Raw genomic sequence first — 18,778 nt, 5'->3', positions numbered from 1 at the left:
AAACAGTGCGTTTTATTGAGCAGTTAAAGAGGAAATTCCGTCTGCAAAACGAATAGAATAATCATATATTGTGTAACCAATTGCCTTTAAATTTAATATTTCCCTTAATCAAGCAAACTGTATTGAAAATTCAACTAACTAAAAAACTGATATCTTCATTTTCCGGTAAAATGGACGTGATCTAAACTGCTAAGCTTAAAACAAACCTATCCTCTTAAGATCCAATTCTTAGCAGACTGTAAAGTAGGCGTAGGCTTGACTTGCACTGTTAAATAATAATTGACGTCTGATTCTCTTTTTGGGAAGCAAACTTTTAAAAAATAATCTCAAAATGCCTTTAGATCTTTTGACTGCTGCCTATGGTGCTACAGTAGCCGCAGGCGGTATAATCGGATTCGCCAAAGCAGGTAAAAATAATGTTTGAAATGTCAATCACTTTTCTCAGAAAAATTACCACCAGTCTAGATATTAGACAATTATTATCAGGCTAGTGCCCCATTCCCAGGTCTAAGTCCAAACGTATTCTTTGCCCTAGTTCTCCAATTCACCCGTGTAGCCCTCGACTATCATTTGTTGACCACAGGCGTGGTAGTGGTAGGGTAAAGTCTGGTAACTTCGCCTGCGGTTAATCCCGCCATAACCCTCAACCCCCAAGAAATAAGGCTGCCATTATTCAGCCGTACGGTCGGATAATTTTTCACATTATTCGGCCGTACGGTGCGATAACTTTTCTCATTATTCGACCTTATGCTAAGACAATTAATTTTCTCATTATTCGACCATACGGTGCAATGTTATCTCATTATTAATATATTCAGTCGTATGTTGCGTTGATATATAAAAAATTAATCGCCTCCATTATATAATTCGACCAATCAATTGTTTTAGAGATTACGTATTTTTAAGATTGCTGTAATTGTAATCTTATCTAATATTATGCGGCTATGTGGTATGACACTCACTTTTGGATCGGAGGCCCTGGGTTCGAGTCCCGCTCGGGCCATAGTTGAGTCCTTGGAAAAGGTGCTTCACTCACATTCTCTCACCGTACTCAGGTGTTAAATGAATAACTAGCCGTAAACAATGTTGTCTCTATCCCTAACAGGCGTCATGTTACGTCTAACGTGTTACGCACGTGATGCTGTTTGTGAGGGACCCTTTGTAAAGCGCTTTGAGCTTGCTTAGTGGATATTGCTCTATATAAAAGATCAGGTTCTTTTGTTTTGGTTTTAATCTGCAACTAGATGTTGATTAATAGTGATAGTCATTTTAATTCCCTCTATTATCTCTTTTTTAAATACTACTACTACTACTACTACTACTACTACTACTACTACTACTACTACTACTACTGATAACATTAATAATAATATTAATAATAATGATGATGATGATGATGATGATGATGATGATGATGATGATGATGATGATAATAATAATAATAATAAAATAATGATAATAATAACAACAACAATAATAATAATAATAATGATGATAATAATAATAATAATAATTGCCTACAAAAATGGAAATCTTTCGGACGTCAGCTAAGAATTAGAATTTTTGTTTTTGTAATTAAGGGTTTTATGGCGCTTGCAACACATTTAGGTCATATCGGCACCAAATTTTTTTGGGGTTCATGGATAGCTCATACGGTAGAGTCACGCTCTCATCGGTTGTCTTCTGGCACTTTTCTACTCACTTCATCTCTTGTTGTTACCAACATAAGTGCCTGCTCCTCTCAATTTTCTGAATCAAGATGTTGTGATATCCTTGACTTTTCAGCTGTAACGGCATTCCTACACTAAAGCTCCCCTGGTTTGATCACTTGAATGTGAAGGCCCTGGTCATAAAATCAATGCTGTTATCACTTTCTCGCCATCCATCTCCATTTCATTTTCCTTTTAAAAGTAGATTCTCATCATAAAAATACTTCTAAAATATTTAAGACTAAGACATTATTTGAAAATTATGTACTTTCGGGTAAATTTGCCATTACTTTCTGGTAAATTCACTGCACATCATTATCATTGTACAGTGATTATTCTGGAGACGATCTTTTGCATGCAATATAAGCTGTTATCAAGCACTGAAATCTAAGTAAGTTTAGAAAAGAAAATATAAATATGTAAGTTGGTATAAAAATCAGAAATCAGTCAACTCGGGTGAAGATAGCCTGCTGGCTGTGATCTCATAACTCTGGCATGCATTGTAATGTGACCTCAGGAAGGCACTTTACATACATCATCATACTCGATTAAAGTGCCAATAAATATTTGTCAATAGACATTATCGGATAATGTAAATAGATTTTAGGACCAAAGTGTTTAAGAAATGGAGATTGTTCTCCATATTGTCTTGTAGGTGAAAAAGTAAGTATAAAAACTTGCGGTGAAGTTACCCACCAGTTGTAGCGAATTTACCTGCTTTGAGGCAAATTTACCCGACAGCAGTGGCTGTAAAAAAAGAGCTCTTGTGACTAAAATGCGATATTAATCTATATAAACACTTCATAAAAAATACAGTTAATTGGCCAGGTGAAGCTATTGTCAGTATCCAGGGTGCCCAATTGGCATATTGGCTGCTCGTGGCAGGCCTGAAGTGAGACATACGAATAGTGGTGAAATTACCCTCTTTCACCTTATTGAAGGAACAGCAAACAAAATTGCAAAAAGAAACTTGTCTACTTAGAAAATTAGCGGGGACCACCTGGGAAGCAACACAACAAGTCCTAAGAACGTCAGCATTAGCACTCTGCTATAAGCGTCGGAGAATACTGTGCCCCTGTTTGGACAAGAAGCCACCACACGAAAATTCTCGACATCAAACTCAGAGAATCCATGCGCATAATAACAGGATGCCTCAAATCAACACCAACCCCTTGGCTCCCAACTATAAGCACAATCGCACCACCAGAATTCAGGCGAGAAGAAGCAACCCAAAAAATAGCCCACAAACTGAAAGGCCTCACCCTAATTAAGCCATTAAAAACCATCATAAATGAAGCTCCCAGAACATCACGACGCAAATCCAGAAAGCCCTTCTACCACTCAGAACTGAAAAACTTCGATATTGGGGAAGCGAGGGAGGAGGGGTAATCAAAGACCCAACAGTATTCATGCCAGGCTTCAGGAATGGCAATTGAAAACAGTGGACCGCCTCAAACCGACTACTGACAGGCCACAGCAGGACTGCTACACATATGCATTGATGGGGTCTGAGGGAGTCAGCCGACTGTCCCCACTGTCAGTGAATGCCAGAGATAGCAGACCACATAATCTTACACTGCACTGTGACGAGATTGGCCGGAGGTTTCGAGGCTGTCCTCAACTGCTGTGGCAATTTTAAAGACTGGCTGGAGACTTCCAGTGTGTAGATGGAGCCATACGCTACTACTGCCCTAAAATTAATTGAGACTAATTATTGGACAAAATCTGACAAATTAAACACTGAACAAAGAGCCCCTTGTTATCCTTAATTTTTTTTTTGAAAATACAGTGATTAAATATTGTTAAATATAAGTGGGTAATAGAACAAACCATAAAATTTCATTCCTTAAAGAATTTACACCTTATCTAAAAATGTAGAGGCTAGGGAGACCAATATCTTGGTCTCCCTTGCTAAAATCAACCAGTTTGGCTAGGGAGACCAAGATTTCGGCTTCCCAGCATAAAACCGTATTTTCGTTTATGGAACCGTTTCTTTATGTTGAAGAGGCGAGATTTTTTAATTCTATTAATTTGTTTGGTTTTGTTGCAGTTCTTTTTTTTTTTTTTCATTGCCTTAAAAAAAAAAAAAGCTTTGTAATATTATTGCCCTGCCCATCCCCCTCCCCCAGATATTGAAACTAAGAGAAAATTGAAGAACAAACAAATGAAAACTGAAATAAATTTTAAAAAAGAAAATTAAAAGAATTTATGTGTTGGACGGCTTATAACTTCCAATCTCTCTTTTGTCTTTTCTCTCTTGTTTTTTGTTGGGTTTTTTTTTTTTGGGGGGGGGGGGGGTAGGGGTAGGCATGTTATTATCATACGGTCTGAAGATAAAATAGCCCCAACAACAATAAAAACAAACAGTAAATAAATAAACAAATAAAAAACTGACACTCTCAACATAAAGAAACAGTTCCATAAATGTATATACAGGATTTATGTTGGGAGGCCAAAATCATGGTCTCTGTAGCCAAAATTGAAGAATTAAAAATAAAAAAAGAAAACTAAAATAATTTTTGTATTGGACGGCCGACAACTTTTTCTTGGGGTAGGGGGCATGATAATAATATTATTACAAGGCCTTAAAAAAACAATAAATAAAGAACAAAAACAAAACAACTCCACTTCACAACATAAAGAACTTAAAATCTTCTTAAAATCATTGTCTCCCTAGCAAAAATTGTAAAATATTAGTAAAAAGGAAAAAAAGAGAAAACTCAATTAATTTTTGTTGGACGGCCGATAACTTACAATCTCTCTTCTGACTTTTTAGAAATGAGTGAATACTTTTCTATTTGTTGTATTTATTTTATTGTTATACTGCACATGACTTTTTCAAATTAATTCATTATGAGCTTGTTAACCTTTGACCATTTTTTTTTTCTTATTTACAAACATATATTTTCCACCTTTTTTTAAATAGGTAGTGCCCCATCTCTTGCTATGGGTTTGGCATGTGGAGGATTGTTGATTTATGGTGCCTACCAGATGGGACAAAACCCTTCAAATGTTGCAATTCCTTTAGGTAACTACCTTGTTTTTCAGTTGTATTCTTCACATCACTGTAGTACAGTTTTGTAACGTTGCAGTGCATAACTTCAAGTTTGTTCATATTTAAGGATAAAAACGTATCAAGTATAACGTATCAACTATCTTGTACACTATGGATGGCATCAGTGACTGTATTGAGTAGAATATTAGTCAAATTATAAGCACTAAGTCGTCCCAACTATTGGGTAATCATAATGATAAAAATAATAAATGACATTAATAAAAGGCCCAATTTCTTCAGGCTCTAGGCGCTTTACATTAATATAATAGATACAATGAAAAATAAAAACATAGCAATCCCAATTACTTACATAGCAATAGACATTATATTTTACACAAATGACAGGAAAATGTCAATTACAAAATAGAAATCATGAGACAAAAATGTGAGTTTTCACTTTAGATTTGAAAACTGATCATGATTCAGCACTTCTAATATTCTGAAGGAGAGGGTTCCAAAAATGGGGTGCTAAAAAATTCTAATGATTGTTCACCAATTTTGCGGGAGATTTTAGGTTTAGATAAGATTGTTATGTCGCTATTAGATCTTATATTTCTACTCTGAAAATAGAGGTGTAAAATGTCATGTAAATATGCAGGGGAATGTCTATTTAGTGTTTTATTGGCAATGGAACATATTTTATAGATGATCCGTTGCTCAACAGGTAACCAATGCAACTCTCTAAGGAGATCAGAAGCAGGTGATTTTTTGTCTTTTTTTTTCAAAACTAATCTAGCAGCGTTGAGGGTTTTTTTTCATGAGGTCTGAGGCTGGATTCCACGTTGAGGCAGGCTCATTTTTTAAAGGATGATGACTTTGTCTGGCACTGTCTCTTACAAACATTTTCAGATCTCTTTATCTTTCACCAATGCATGCTCTAAATTTTTCGTTTTCATGTTTTTCAAAATACCTATCATTTAAAGCATTTTATTTCAATTTTACATTATAGTGACATCAGCTGTGTTGACTGGTGTGATGGGCTACAGATTTGCAAATACTGGTAAATTCATGCCTGCTGGATTGGTAGCTACTTTGAGGTGATTTTTTAGTAATCCTATGATAAATTATTATTATTGTCATTATTATTATTATTATTATTATTATTATTATTATTATTATTATTATTATTATTATTATTATTATTATTATTATTATTATTATTATTATTATTATTATTATTTATTATTATTATTATTATTATTATTATTATTATTATATTATTATTATAATAATAATTATTATTATTATTATTATTATTATTATTATTATTATTATTATTATTATTATATATAATAATAATAATAATTATTATTATTATTATTATTATTATTATTATTATTATTATTATTATTATAATATACAGTGAAACTCAATGGTAGAAAAACTGAGTCGTTTCATATAGAATGAGGATAAGATTAGGTTGCATACCATCAATATTTAGTGTGTATACAGAGTTACAGAGGAAATCATGATAGAGGTACAGTCTGACGGACATGATCTTGACTTTGATGTCATCCAAATCCAGGGCACTGATATATATAAGTAAGGTCCAGACGCAGACTGGGACTAACTAACTGCCATGTGTCCTCGATCTGGAAGTGCCATGGAGTGCTCCTTAAGAGAAGTCACCTGCCTATTCCCATAGCAACATACAAATCAACATGGAACTAATTTACTACAATACAAAGACAGATTAAAAGAAAATATATGCATTTGAGGAGAAGTGCTACAAAAAGGTCCTCAGATATCCATGGGCAGCAATACATCGAACATCTGTGTCTTGTAAAGAAAAGTCCTCAAATACTGCAAACTCGTGTCAACCATCAAGAAATTGAAGCTGTCATACTTTTGCCACATCAAAAGACGTGTTTCAAATGAAAAGCTTTGCCTGGAGGGAGTCTGTAAGGGTAAGCGGAGGAGAGGGAGGCCAAGGAGAAGACAGTATCAAGGCATAGCAGAATGGATGGGGAGAACAGCATCATGGCACAGTTGAAAACCAGAAAAGTGTTCCATTGGGCTATTTTGGAGCCTACTACCAACAAGGATCCGCCTTTAAGAGGAAAAGGAAGAATATATATTAAAAAACTAGTCCTTCAGAGCCATAAGGCTGATGGAGACGGGGTTTTTCCTGATTTCTATAGTGTTAAACTGATAATATCAATTGCTTGCTACTCCTTGGATAGGATGCTTTTATATTAAGTACTTTCCGCCAGGTCTAACAGACCCATCCACCCAATCATTTTGGGTGAGCAGGAGGGAAGTGGGGGGGTGCAGTTTTACATTCTTTTCCAAGAAGGATGAATTTTTAGCAAAAACTTATATATCAATAAAACAAATTCCAAAAAGACCATCATTGCTAAACCAAGAACACTTACTATTTATTTTTTAAGAATGCGAAATTTGGGATGAATGGAAACATTTTCTTGGAAATCACAAAAGCTATATTGGATTCTGTTTTTTCTTCATTATCCTGTACAAAATAAATGGCTTTCGTTATCATCACCATCATAAAGTGGAAGGCATTAATGATCATGTCTATCCAATCTTCCCTTATCCAACCTACTGATAGCCCTGCTTTGAAAATTTAATAAAATTAGATTTTAAGCACTTTGTGCCCATTGTATTATACTGAAATGATATATTGCCTCGTTTTTGTTTCCATTTTACATTATTGTTCAGACAGATAAATGTCATATCATATCAATATAAAGGGCTTACATTTTGATTTTAAAAATCCATAAACGCCCTGTTTATATATCAAGACAAATCTGTAATTACAAAAAACTTTTTAAGTTAATGGAAGCAGCCAAGTTAGTCATGTACATAAACAAGATCGTTAAGTTCTTTACCTATGGCATTATTGAAATCATTTAAAGTAATTAGATTTTTTGTTTGCCATTTAAGACTAATCAATGTTTTAACTGTCCGCAATTTAAAAAAAAAAGATTTTGTCAGAAATAAATGTTTTACAATTATCACTTCAGGTGAATGTAGCTGGAGAATATTCAAATAAATATTTGTAATGTATGTTGTCGAGATTGTGTACTATTTTATCGAACTGAATTAAATCTTGTTTTCTTCTATATTTTAAAGTTGGGAGTTTCAAATATTTTAATCTATCATCATTAGATGTATTTTGTAACTTTGGCAGTAACTTAGTTGCATGTCTCTGAACATTTTCCATAATTTTTTGATTGTCTTATATATATAGAAGGCTCTATATAATTTAATGTACCATAGTAAAGGTTGCTTAGGTGAAATGACTTTTAATTTTAATAATGATGATGATGATGATGATGATGATGACGATGACAACGACACCACGACGACGACGACAATGATAATAATAATAATAATAATAATTTATTTATATACCACTTTTCTATCCACTGGTAAAATACTCAGCAGTGCTTTCCAAAGCGAGCACACCTACAGACACCCCCCTCCCCCCCCCCCCCCCCCCCCCCCCCCCCATATATCTCTCTCTCTCTCTCTTACACACATACATACATACATACCCACGAAACATAACTTTTTAATTCTTCATCTAGCATTAAAATAGCTCTATTTTCAAGACTGAGATTTATAGCTCATAGAATTCCACAAATGTGGAGCAAAGTTGGTAAAAGCTAAGTTCGTCTTACATAATGATGTTTTAAGCAGTTCTTGGTCGTTCATAAACTTTTATCAAACCTATGGACAATTTTGTATAATTGTAAAGGTCACCCTTTTTTCTTCTGTATTTTAAAGATGGGAGTATTTTAATCTTTCCTTGTAAGGCATATTTTCAGTTTTCCTCAAAAGCTTTGTTGCCCCTCATCAGACATTTTCTTAAACAATTGACAAACCGTTGAATAAGGGGCTCCATATATACGGTTACCATATTCAAATATTGGTGTACTGGCCGATTTATATACTTGAAGAAACATGGTAATATCCATTTAAGAAAAGTTGCTATGAATAGTACCAACCATACCGTTTGCCCTATGAACACAATCATCAAAGTTTAATTCTCAATCAAAGACCACACCAATAGCTTGTTTTTCATCAGTGACATTAAACCATTAACAACTGGTTTCTTGTAGTACGTAATCAGAAAAAGGTTTTTTGTTTTTTGTTTTTCTTTTTTTTACCATGTAAGACTTAACATTTCTTGACATGAAAACTTAATTGCAAATCTGTAGACCATAAATGTAAGGCATATAGATAATTTTGTAAGAGTTGTCAATTTTTTTAGAACAATATCGGTATATTCTGCAAACGTCTTACAATTTGAACTTATATTATAAGGGATATCGTTTATGTAAATCATAAATAATAATGGCCAAAGTGAATACCCTCAGGGAACCTACTTATGACTAGTCTAAATTATGAAGCCTAATTTCTCACCAAATCCTTCTGAATACTACTTGATAAAAATGATCTAATCCATTCAAAAACGTTTCCAAATATATCGTAAGCCCTTTTTTTAGGCACAGACGACAGCCTTCATAAGATCTGAATAGATTATATCTGTGGTTTTACGTTCATCAACATACTATCTCCATATTCCAAAATAGCTCGGACTGATGATTTATACATTATCAACATCCATAAGACTGGAGTTTCTAGAATTATTTCTATTGGTATAGCCAGGCCTGTAAATATTCCGTCCATTGTCGGATTTCCGACAGTACGATTTTAATCTATAAGTGCTAAAAAAAAATAAAAAATAAAAGATAATAGTAAAAATAAAATTCGTAACGCCAAAGAACAGAACCAATAAAAAAGAACATAAAAGACTTTTATTTCGTTCCTCGAAAAAATTAGATTTTATTCCTTTTCAAATGCCGACTTAAAAAAAAACAAAACAATAAAACTTTTTATTTGTCGCATCAAAGACAAAACATGCCGTCTATCAGTTAGCTATAATATTATCATGCCACCTACACGCTCCGCTAGACGTTTATGTATTCGCTGCTTGGCTACTGTGCCACAGCCAGCGAGAGAGAGAGGTCGTGAAGTTCGCGCGAGTCGTCTTCACACACACACATAGTCAGTAAATAACGCACACACAGAAGTGTGTCGAACCGGACCGGAAGGTTTCTCTCTATTTTGCTACCGACACACATGCATATCTCCGGTTCTTATTTCTCAGTATATTTCTTTGGTTCCGTCCCGATGTGAGACGGAAAAAAATAATGCGAAATAATTATTTTTCTTCGAAATATATATTCTTCTTCGAGAAAGCTCTCACACCACCGCACCACCTCCTCTTCTTCTTCTTCGTCGTCGTCTTCCTCTTCTTCTTCTTCTTCTTCTTCTATAAGAATTAATCCAAATAAACGAAAGAATCAGCGTAAACATTTAACACAAACAGGAGCGAAGATGCGCAGCTTCCCGTGTCGAGCACGAGACGTCTAGATACACATCCTTCAAAAGGGTAGGAATTGTTCTCTTCCTTTCATTTTACAACTAACTCAGACCTGGGACCTCAAATAATTGGGATTTTTTTTTTTTTTTGATCCATAAAATAGGACCTCATTATAAATAACTAGGGGAAAGTGACATGATATGACTATATAGTCAATAGACGTGTCATATCTGTGTTGTGTCCATATTTTTGTCCTGTTGTGTCTATTTTCGCGTGTTCAAAAAGTTCCGACAATTTTTTCACCAACTATTTACAGGACTGTATAGCCTTATTAACGGTATTTGGATATGAACATTAAAATTTTAAAAACACTCTTGTATCTCTCTATTGATCAGAAGCTTTAAAATTTCATTAATATCCTCATTGATACAATAATTATGCATTGGATGGTTTTTACCAATTTGCAATATTTTACATTATGAATGATAGAAATGGGTAGCCCTATTCGTCCTTAAGGTCGAATAGCTTCAACCGTGGTTGCCGTACGTACGGACAAATCGTGTTGCTTGCACTATTGTCCTTCACACTAAAGCTGGGCAATATTCCGTTTTTGCTTTTACTGAGCTGGATTCGAATCCACGTAATTACATGATATATCCGTATCGTCTTAAATGTTTCACAAACCCCACCTCCTCTGTTTGTGAGTCAAATAATCAGTTATGTGTGTTTTTTTTAGGTGTGTGTGTGTGTGTGTGTGTGTGTGTGTGTGTTAATTTCGTGGGGTTTTTTTGTTTGTTTTTTTCTTCTGGGATATGATTTTTATTCCAGAATGGTGATTGATTTCTTATAAGGAACAATTGTCGTGTTCTCCTATTGGTAAGTATCCAATTCAAATACCTGCTCGAGAGTTTGGGTTGGCTAGGCACAGAGGAAGATTCGGCAGGTTTTCTTTGTTTTGGTTTCTTTTTTTTTTTTTTTTTTTTTTTTTTTGGAGGGGGGGGGGGTTGTTGTTGTTTTGTTTTGTTTGCTGTTGTTTTTTGTTTTGTTTTTTTTTTTTGGGGGGGGGGGTTATTGTTCTTTTTGATTTGTTTTCTCTTGTTGGTATTTTCCCTGCTTTTGTTTGATTTGTGTGTGTGTGTGTGTGTGTGTGTGTGTGTGTGTGTGTGTGTGTGTGTCTACGTGTGTTTTGCCTTTTTTACATTTTTTTTTCAATCTATAATAGTGGGTAAGCACTCAGTAACTATTTGTTTTAAATGACTAGTATTCAATTTGTCAAAATATTATATTAGTCATAATAGTATAAGCAGCGCAAGAAAAAAAAAAACACCAAATTTCTGTATCTGTTAAGAAGCAGTTTTATAAAAAAATGTTATAATCTTGCTAATTCAGTGAGTGCCATCAATAATAGCTTGAATTTAGCCAAAATTTTTTAACGATGTCGATACCTGTCCTTTAACTTCAGAAAATTTTGTTATAAGTTGTACAGTCTTGAGTAGACTAGCTGTATGACATAATGATAGATTTAATTCATGGCGAATTCAATGCGTTTTCAAATTGGCAGTAAACGAGGTAATTGTATAGACGGGATGGAATTTGGCTGCTTTACAACACGCAAATTAATTCCAAAGCCGAAAGCACAACCTCTGCATTTAAACTTATCTCCATAGACGATGTCAATATATTAAAGATTAATAAAGGACACTAATACCAAGTCCTCAATATTTTCAGTACTTCATTCGTTAGCTAATACTATTAAGTATTTGGTATCCACTTTTGCCCTGACGAGAAGTTAGAATGTCAACGGGCTGGGATTTAAAATGTCAACGGGTTGAAACTGGGTGAAATAGAATGATACAGAACATAAAAGCCCAGTTCGGCCTAAGAACAATAACTTGCCTATGTTCTTAAACTCAGAACAAGGGGTAATGTTGTCAGGGGGTTGGGGTTGTTGTTTTGATCTGGGTATGGTCTGATAAAGTTACGATTACTGCCAAAAACAAATTCCTAACTTTAGTTTAAAATTAAAAAATAGAAAGACGGAAATATATACATAATAAGATTGATATATTTAAAACAATGGTTACAAGAAAAATAAATCCACGATTTTTCTCAATAATTCTGTACTCAAACAGCTTTGTATGCAAATGCTGTATTCCAGATGTGTAATTTGGCTTATCGCCACTCATGGTGGTATTTCAATAGATAGTATTACAACTAACGTGTCTATGTACGCAGTGATACAGACCTGCCAAGCATTCGACTTATTGTGTTATAGTGGAAAAAAGAATACCGTGTCGAAAGGGATTTGTGCTGCATTGTAGGTTAACAAACACGCAGGTCTGACATCCGAATCCACTTATGGGCCTGGTTTAACATTGTTGTATAATGTATTTTGCGTCATTTTTTAAAAGATTTCTATTACAAGAATGAGCCCATAAGGAAATGGTTATCAGACCTAAAAATAATTGCACGTCGATCCACGTCAATTTTAAAACCATCACCATCACTACCACAAGCACTTTTACAACATTATCATTACCATCAGAATCGCTACCACCATCATTTGCACAATATCATAAGTATCATCAGCACCACAATCAATATCACCACCACAGCATTATACCTACCATTACCATGGTCATATCAATTATTGCCATCACTAGCAAAATCATAACTATCATCTCAGCCACCACCACTCTAGGAAACAATCATTTTAAATATCAATAACATACGCGCACACAAAAGCGTCACCATTGCCATCAACTTTATCACTCTAGCTTCTTGATCAGTGACATCACCACTACCATCATTTCATCATCGAAACAAGAATAACATCACTGCTATCATTGTCACAAATACTAACGAGAGTTTTTATATAGCGCAATATCCGCTCGAAGTCTCAAAGCGCTTTACAGGGTGTCACAGGCCAACAGCAACAGTTAACATCCTACATGATGTCTGTTAGGCGATATTACATTTTTTCAGACAGAACAACGCAGTTAACGGCCTGGTACTTATTTTAAACCTGAGTACGGTAAGAGTGGACTCAACTATGCGCCGAGTGAGGCTCGAACCCAGGATTTTCCAATCCGATCCGAAAGCGAGTGTCATACCACAAGACCACATAGCGGCACATTCTTCTTCCTTATTTCACATTTTCTTTGTTTCCTCTGTCGGGTTGTCTCTAGCTCCTTCTCTATCAGATCCTCTCTTTCGTGGTCTTCTTCTTCTTCTTCTTTCTCTCTACATCCATGATTCCCACCACCGCCACCGCCTCAAGATCTCTAATCATTACCTTAATTGCCATAGCAAGCTCACTACGAAAACTTTAGGTCTTCCGAATGTATTTTAATTCTTCGGTGGTTGGCAACTCTAAGTTATACAGGCGGCAGGAAGTGTGTGTTTTTTTAAGAGGGGGGGGGGGGGGGTGGAGTGAGAGGGATTGGTTTTAATTTATGATGTTGCAGTCGCGGGGTGGGATGTTTCTGTGTCGTCCCCTTTTGTTATTTTTTTTTCTTTTCCTTTTTTAAAAACAATAATGGATCAGAGAATGTGAAAGGAGAGGAGTATTTGATACCATATCCAGATGAAACGCGTTTGAGACCACTCAGACATAGAGAAAGATAGACAGATAGATAGATAGATAGATAGATAGATAGATAGATAGATAGATAGATAGATAGATAGATAGATAGATAGATAGATAGATAGAGAGAGAGAGAGAGAGAGAAAGGCAGAGTCAGATAGAGAGAGAGAGAGAGAGAAAGGCAGAGTCAGAGAGAGAGAGAGAGAGAGGGGGGGGGGGGGGGACAGACAAAGGGAGAAAGAGAGAGGGTGCCAGAAAAAAAGAGGAGGATGAGCTATATAAAGAGAAGGAAAAGACAGGAAATTGGAGAACAAAGGTGGAGGGGGGAAGCAAGAAAGAAAGAAAGAAAGAGAGAGAGAGAGAGAGAGAGAGAGAGAGAGAGAGAGAGAGAGAGAGAGAGAGAGAGAGAGAGAGAGAATAATATGCTTTTTTTCTACTCATACTCATAACGATGCTTACGTTTCAACAGTCGATAAAAAAGTGAAGACGTGAAGGACTGAACACTCCGATTTTGTAATTCCACTTAATTACATAGATAACATGGGCGCACACAAAAAGCCGGGGAAGCAGTGACATATATAGGTCACTGTAATAACAATGCGATTTATGGGAGGGCAATAACCTTGAATTTAATACATATAAAAATACGGTGACAAATATAAACAACAGCCTTTCAGTCAAATGCCCTTTACGTATTTCACGCCTACCTCATTTGCATAAGCACTGAAGGTCGGCTAGACACTTTTTAAGAATACGACCTGAAGGACGAATAAGCACTCCGGATAGAAATACTGGATTGGGTTCCCGACCTCCCATAGTGGGCAGGGAGGTACTTGCTGTGTCTTCTATCCCCCTGTTTTGTCTTTGAATGGGACTACTAAGTTTTGTCCTGACCCTGGCCGGAGTCCTTGGCTGGGAGGTAAAAAGTTGAATGTATAGTTATATTTTTGGGAGATGATATTTTTTTTTTTACTGTAAATCATCTCTCTGTTATCTTTTTTTTTTAAAACATGATTTGTTAACATTTGAGTGTATTCCTCTTAGTGGGATCTTGTGCTGGTGTCTGGGTGAAACATTTAGGTAATCTCAAACTAAGTACACTGATACTGATAGTGTGCTCTTGGAATCTACATCTGTTCCCCATAAGTACCATTCCCCTTTGTCTTACTTTTTCCTCATGTCCTTTTAATTGTACATCGAGAATGTTTTGCTCTTCAATTTTCATCCTTTTTACTGATATGACCTAAATGTGTTGCAAGCGCTGTAAACAAATTAAAAACAAACAAACAATTATAGAAGTACAATTGTCATTTCTCACCATATCTAAATATAGCATATATCATTCTGTTACATTTCAAAATTATTTGCGGTTGCATATAATTTGATATGGTGTCACATGATTGTTTATGTGGATTTATTGATTTCTCTTTTCAGTTTGATGACTGCTGTCCGATTGTCCTATAAGATGATGGCTGATGGAAAGCAATAAATGATAATTATAAAGACTGATGAATTAAATCATTTTTCTTTGGCGTTGTGTCATAGTTTAACTGGCTGGATACAAAGAATTTTCTGTTTGGACAATGTTTATATTAAAGATTTTCTGCTTTTTATTCTTGTCTAAAGGTTATTTTCTGAAATCAGATTTTTTTTTTCTTCTCATTTCGGGTTTGTTTTTTTGTTTATTTTTCTTATTTGGTCTAACATTTATGTTCTAAATTCAGAGGTTTTTATTTCTTGCCGTGACGTTACTTTTGGCAACAAAGCATTCCGACTGGTGCGGGGAGTTATTTTTAATATAAAGAAATATGTTCATATACTTTATTGCTACACTTTGTGTGGCCATTTTGTTTTGCTTTATTCAATTTGAATTTCATGTATGCTTATATGGAATGGGTGTAATTATTTCTCTCTAATAATCGCATTTATGAAAGATTTATATTTCTAATACAATTTGGGTCAAATAAATGAAATGTGAAAATTCGAGCCATGTTATATGGCACTGAATTCCAACACAGCATGACTCATCAGTATGGTCTTTGCTTCGTATCCGGAAGGTACCGAGTTTGATCACCCGTCGCTGCACTGTGTGGCCTTGGGCAAGTCACCTCTCCCTAGCTCAATTTGCGGCGCTGCACTGCGGCTGACACCTGGGTTATTGCAGTCTTCCCTTGGATTAGACCTTAGAGAAAAATTTCCCTTATGGGGTGAAAAGGGGAATTTTTTTTAAATTTATGTTTTTGTCACTTTATCATGTCAGATATCTCTTATTGACTTTTTTTTTTTAATGGCATGGGTTTATTATGAATATATTTAAGTTTGAAATCAGATAATTATATTTTCTCTTAACATACGGTTGTTTATTGTTGTTGACCATTATTGTACACAGATCTAATTTGCTCTCTAAAGAGAATTTTATTAAATCAAAATGATGTAAATTTCTTTTTGAACAAGGATTCATCGAGGCAACCAGTCAACCACAAATCAGTTGGTAATTAAAATTCCATTTAATGCTTCATATTAAAGCAACTTCATCGATGCGTACTGTTAATGTTAACAATCTTGGTTGTTACACCATCATTTAAAAAATGGAAACTGCAGGGTATAGTTTCTTCATATAATATTACTACGATAGATGGAGGAATTTGAATTTCAAATTTGATATTTCCAGACAATTACTCATCAAATGCATAAATATACAGCTGAAATTCTCCGACGGAAATGTGAATGTAACGGTTTTTACATAAGATCCATTTGAAATATTTAGCTCTTTCAGCTTTTATAATCATACAGAAAAAAAAAGAATTGGGCTACCGTGGTAGAGGAATACCGCACATCAATATTTTCAACTCTTACTCACATTTTCGTATCGTTTACATTGTAATACCATTCACCTTAGTCAAAGAAACAAGAAATAATGTCAGTATAATTCAAGATCTCTATCTTTCACAGGTTCATGAGCTTAAGATCATTCTTAATTGATCATTCATAGCTTCAAGTGTTTGAATGATTTTTAAGTGTTAGGTTTCTCTTCGTACCTGTTCAGATATTGAGAAGAAAAAAAAGATTATTTTAAAAAAATATAATTAAAATAAAAGTATTTAAAAAGTATCAACTAGTTGATTAATTAATTGCAATATATTTTCATAAATATAACGACAACCTTGATGCCTACATTAAAAAGAGAGACAAGATGTGTTAAAGCACCAGTTCGGCTCACTCAACTTCGTGTTAAAAAGTGCCAATGATCAATGATATTGGAATGTATTTGCAAATTCGTTTGTCAACATTCATTTATGTATAATGTCATGAGACATTTCCTGTTATTTGATGCTCTTATGAATAAATGTTACTTGGATTCAACAGAAACTATTTTGTCAGTTTTTGTCTATTTTTACATCTGTTTATTCGCTGTAATCTAAATCAATAGTTATTATGGTATACAACTAATGAGGGGCGGTATCTGTCCTTGTCCTTGAGTGAGAAGAGGTCGTCGCTTCCCCCCCCCCCCCCCCCCCCCCCTCCTTTCCTCCAGGTCTTGGCTTGGAACAATCGCTGAAAGTGGGTTTAATGTGAAGTGTATGGCGAAAACAATATATATGAATGCGTCTCTCCCAGGGTTGGGTTGATGCGTCTTCTTAGTGAGTCTGGAGGGTGGAAAGATGCTGGCTTCCTCTAATTTTTCCTTGACATTTGATGTGATACATTATATTGTCTTGTAATAAAGTCAAGCGATACTTAGGGTGGTAGTGACTGCAGGGAAGAATATGATTATATAATTATCGTTCTTTTTATTTATTTATTTTTTTTTTTTAACCTCAGGAATGGGAGACACCCAATGTTTGTCATCACTCTGCCAGTTTAGATTTATCTCTATCTTTTAAATACGACAATAAACAGGTATAGGAATAGACCTTAAAGGAAAAAAAAAAATGAATAGATAATAAATAAATAAATATATGTTTTAAAAAATGTTGCGAGTTTCTTAGCCAAGGGCATAGCACCTATACCATTTGTAAACAGGAGAAATACTTATTCTAACGTTTTTGGACGAGTCTTCTCTCAGGCACTGAACCGCGCATCGCATTCATGGGTTTCACCACGCCCCCTTTTTCCGCCATCTTGAAAACCCCGGAATAACGACATAATTTTCCGGTCCCTGCCAATGTCATTATCCAGGGGTTGCACTGTATTTAATTTTATCAATAATATTCTGGAGTCTTTGTACAATGTATTAATTTCTACTTTATCGTTTAATTGTTTTGAAATCAGAAATAATTGTCTTTTACTTTTTGATGTCCCCTGAGATAAGATAATTTTCTCACCCCATTCTTTTTCAACTAAATTTCAATCTTCTTCCAATAAATGTGTTTCCTGAAATCCTACTATGTCTATTTTATTTTGTGTGTGAGGATGTCTCATTTTAGCTCTTTGAAAAGTAGGCCACTATGTGGAAAATACAAATCCTCATTTTTTTTTTTGTTATCATCTTAATGGTACTTTTCATTCAATGGGGAGTCTAATTTAGAGTTCTAAGGCCTGTGGAGCTGAAATTTATCCCAGTTTTTGTAGTATCATTAAACATTCAGTAACAAAATTGCTTGTTACCTTTGGATAGGATAGTGTAAAGCACTTTCTGCTAGGCTTCAGAGAACTATGTCTCCCAATAATTGCTGGGTGTCCACCCAGAAAAAAACAAAAACAACTGGATCTAATCTGGGATCTAAACCTGTCCTTTAGCTTGTGGGTGTGTACTCTACACATTCAAATACAAAGAACCATTGCATTCAAAATGACTCATGTGCTGTTTCAGAGGTCAACCTTACTAAGCTGTAAAATCAGTACAGAGAAGAAAAAAAACAGTCTAAAATGCAAAGGCAAACTATTAAATCATACTTTGTATTTTGTATTTCACAAAAGGATCATACTCTTTGATTGTTTTCCAAATATATTTTCAAAACCTTTTTAACATAGTTGCACACTGTAGAGCGCATCTAGACTCGCATCGCTCATATGAGTGGGGACAAAAACAAGCAGCACGAGGCAGAAAAACAATTAAAGAGGGTAATTTATGA

The 18,778-nt window shown here is 34.8% G+C and overlaps 1 protein-coding gene across 1 annotated transcript; it reads left to right on the top strand.

Annotated features, from left to right (window-relative positions):
* The first annotated feature begins 7 nt into the window (after nucleotides 1–7).
* On the top strand, nucleotides 8–17,072 carry LOC144975253 (transmembrane protein 14C-like). Its single transcript, XM_078919172.1, has 4 exons — nucleotides 8–407; nucleotides 4,636–4,737; nucleotides 5,714–5,801; nucleotides 15,138–17,072. The coding sequence occupies exons 1-4, from the start codon at nucleotides 332–334 to the stop codon at nucleotides 15,190–15,192; spliced, it is 321 nt and encodes a 106-aa protein (XP_078775298.1). The 5' UTR covers nucleotides 8–331; the 3' UTR covers nucleotides 15,193–17,072.
* Nucleotides 17,073–18,778: the final 1,706 nt, after the last annotated feature.

The sequence above is a fragment of the Berghia stephanieae genome, chromosome 1 (genome assembly GCF_034508935.2).
Source record: "Berghia stephanieae isolate SIO BIC M18660-M18661 chromosome 1, UCSD_Bste_1.3, whole genome shotgun sequence".
NCBI lineage: Eukaryota > Metazoa > Mollusca > Gastropoda > Nudibranchia > Aeolidiidae > Berghia > Berghia stephanieae.
The sequence above is the reverse complement of the archived record's forward strand: the minus strand, read 5'-3'. Positions and strand labels throughout refer to the sequence as shown.

Bases quoted from the DNA above. Each gene is read 5' to 3' on its own strand.
- LOC144975253 (XM_078919172.1), top strand. From the start codon at position 332: ATGCCTTTAGATCTTTTGACTGCTGCCTATGGTGCTACAGTAGCCGCA. The intron at 4,738-5,713 runs GTAACTACCTTG...TTTACATTATAG, and splicing joins AAATGTTGCAATTCCTTTAG to TGACATCAGCTGTGTTGACT. The intron at 5,802-15,137 runs GTGATTTTTTAG...TTCTCTTTTCAG, and splicing joins GGATTGGTAGCTACTTTGAG to TTTGATGACTGCTGTCCGAT.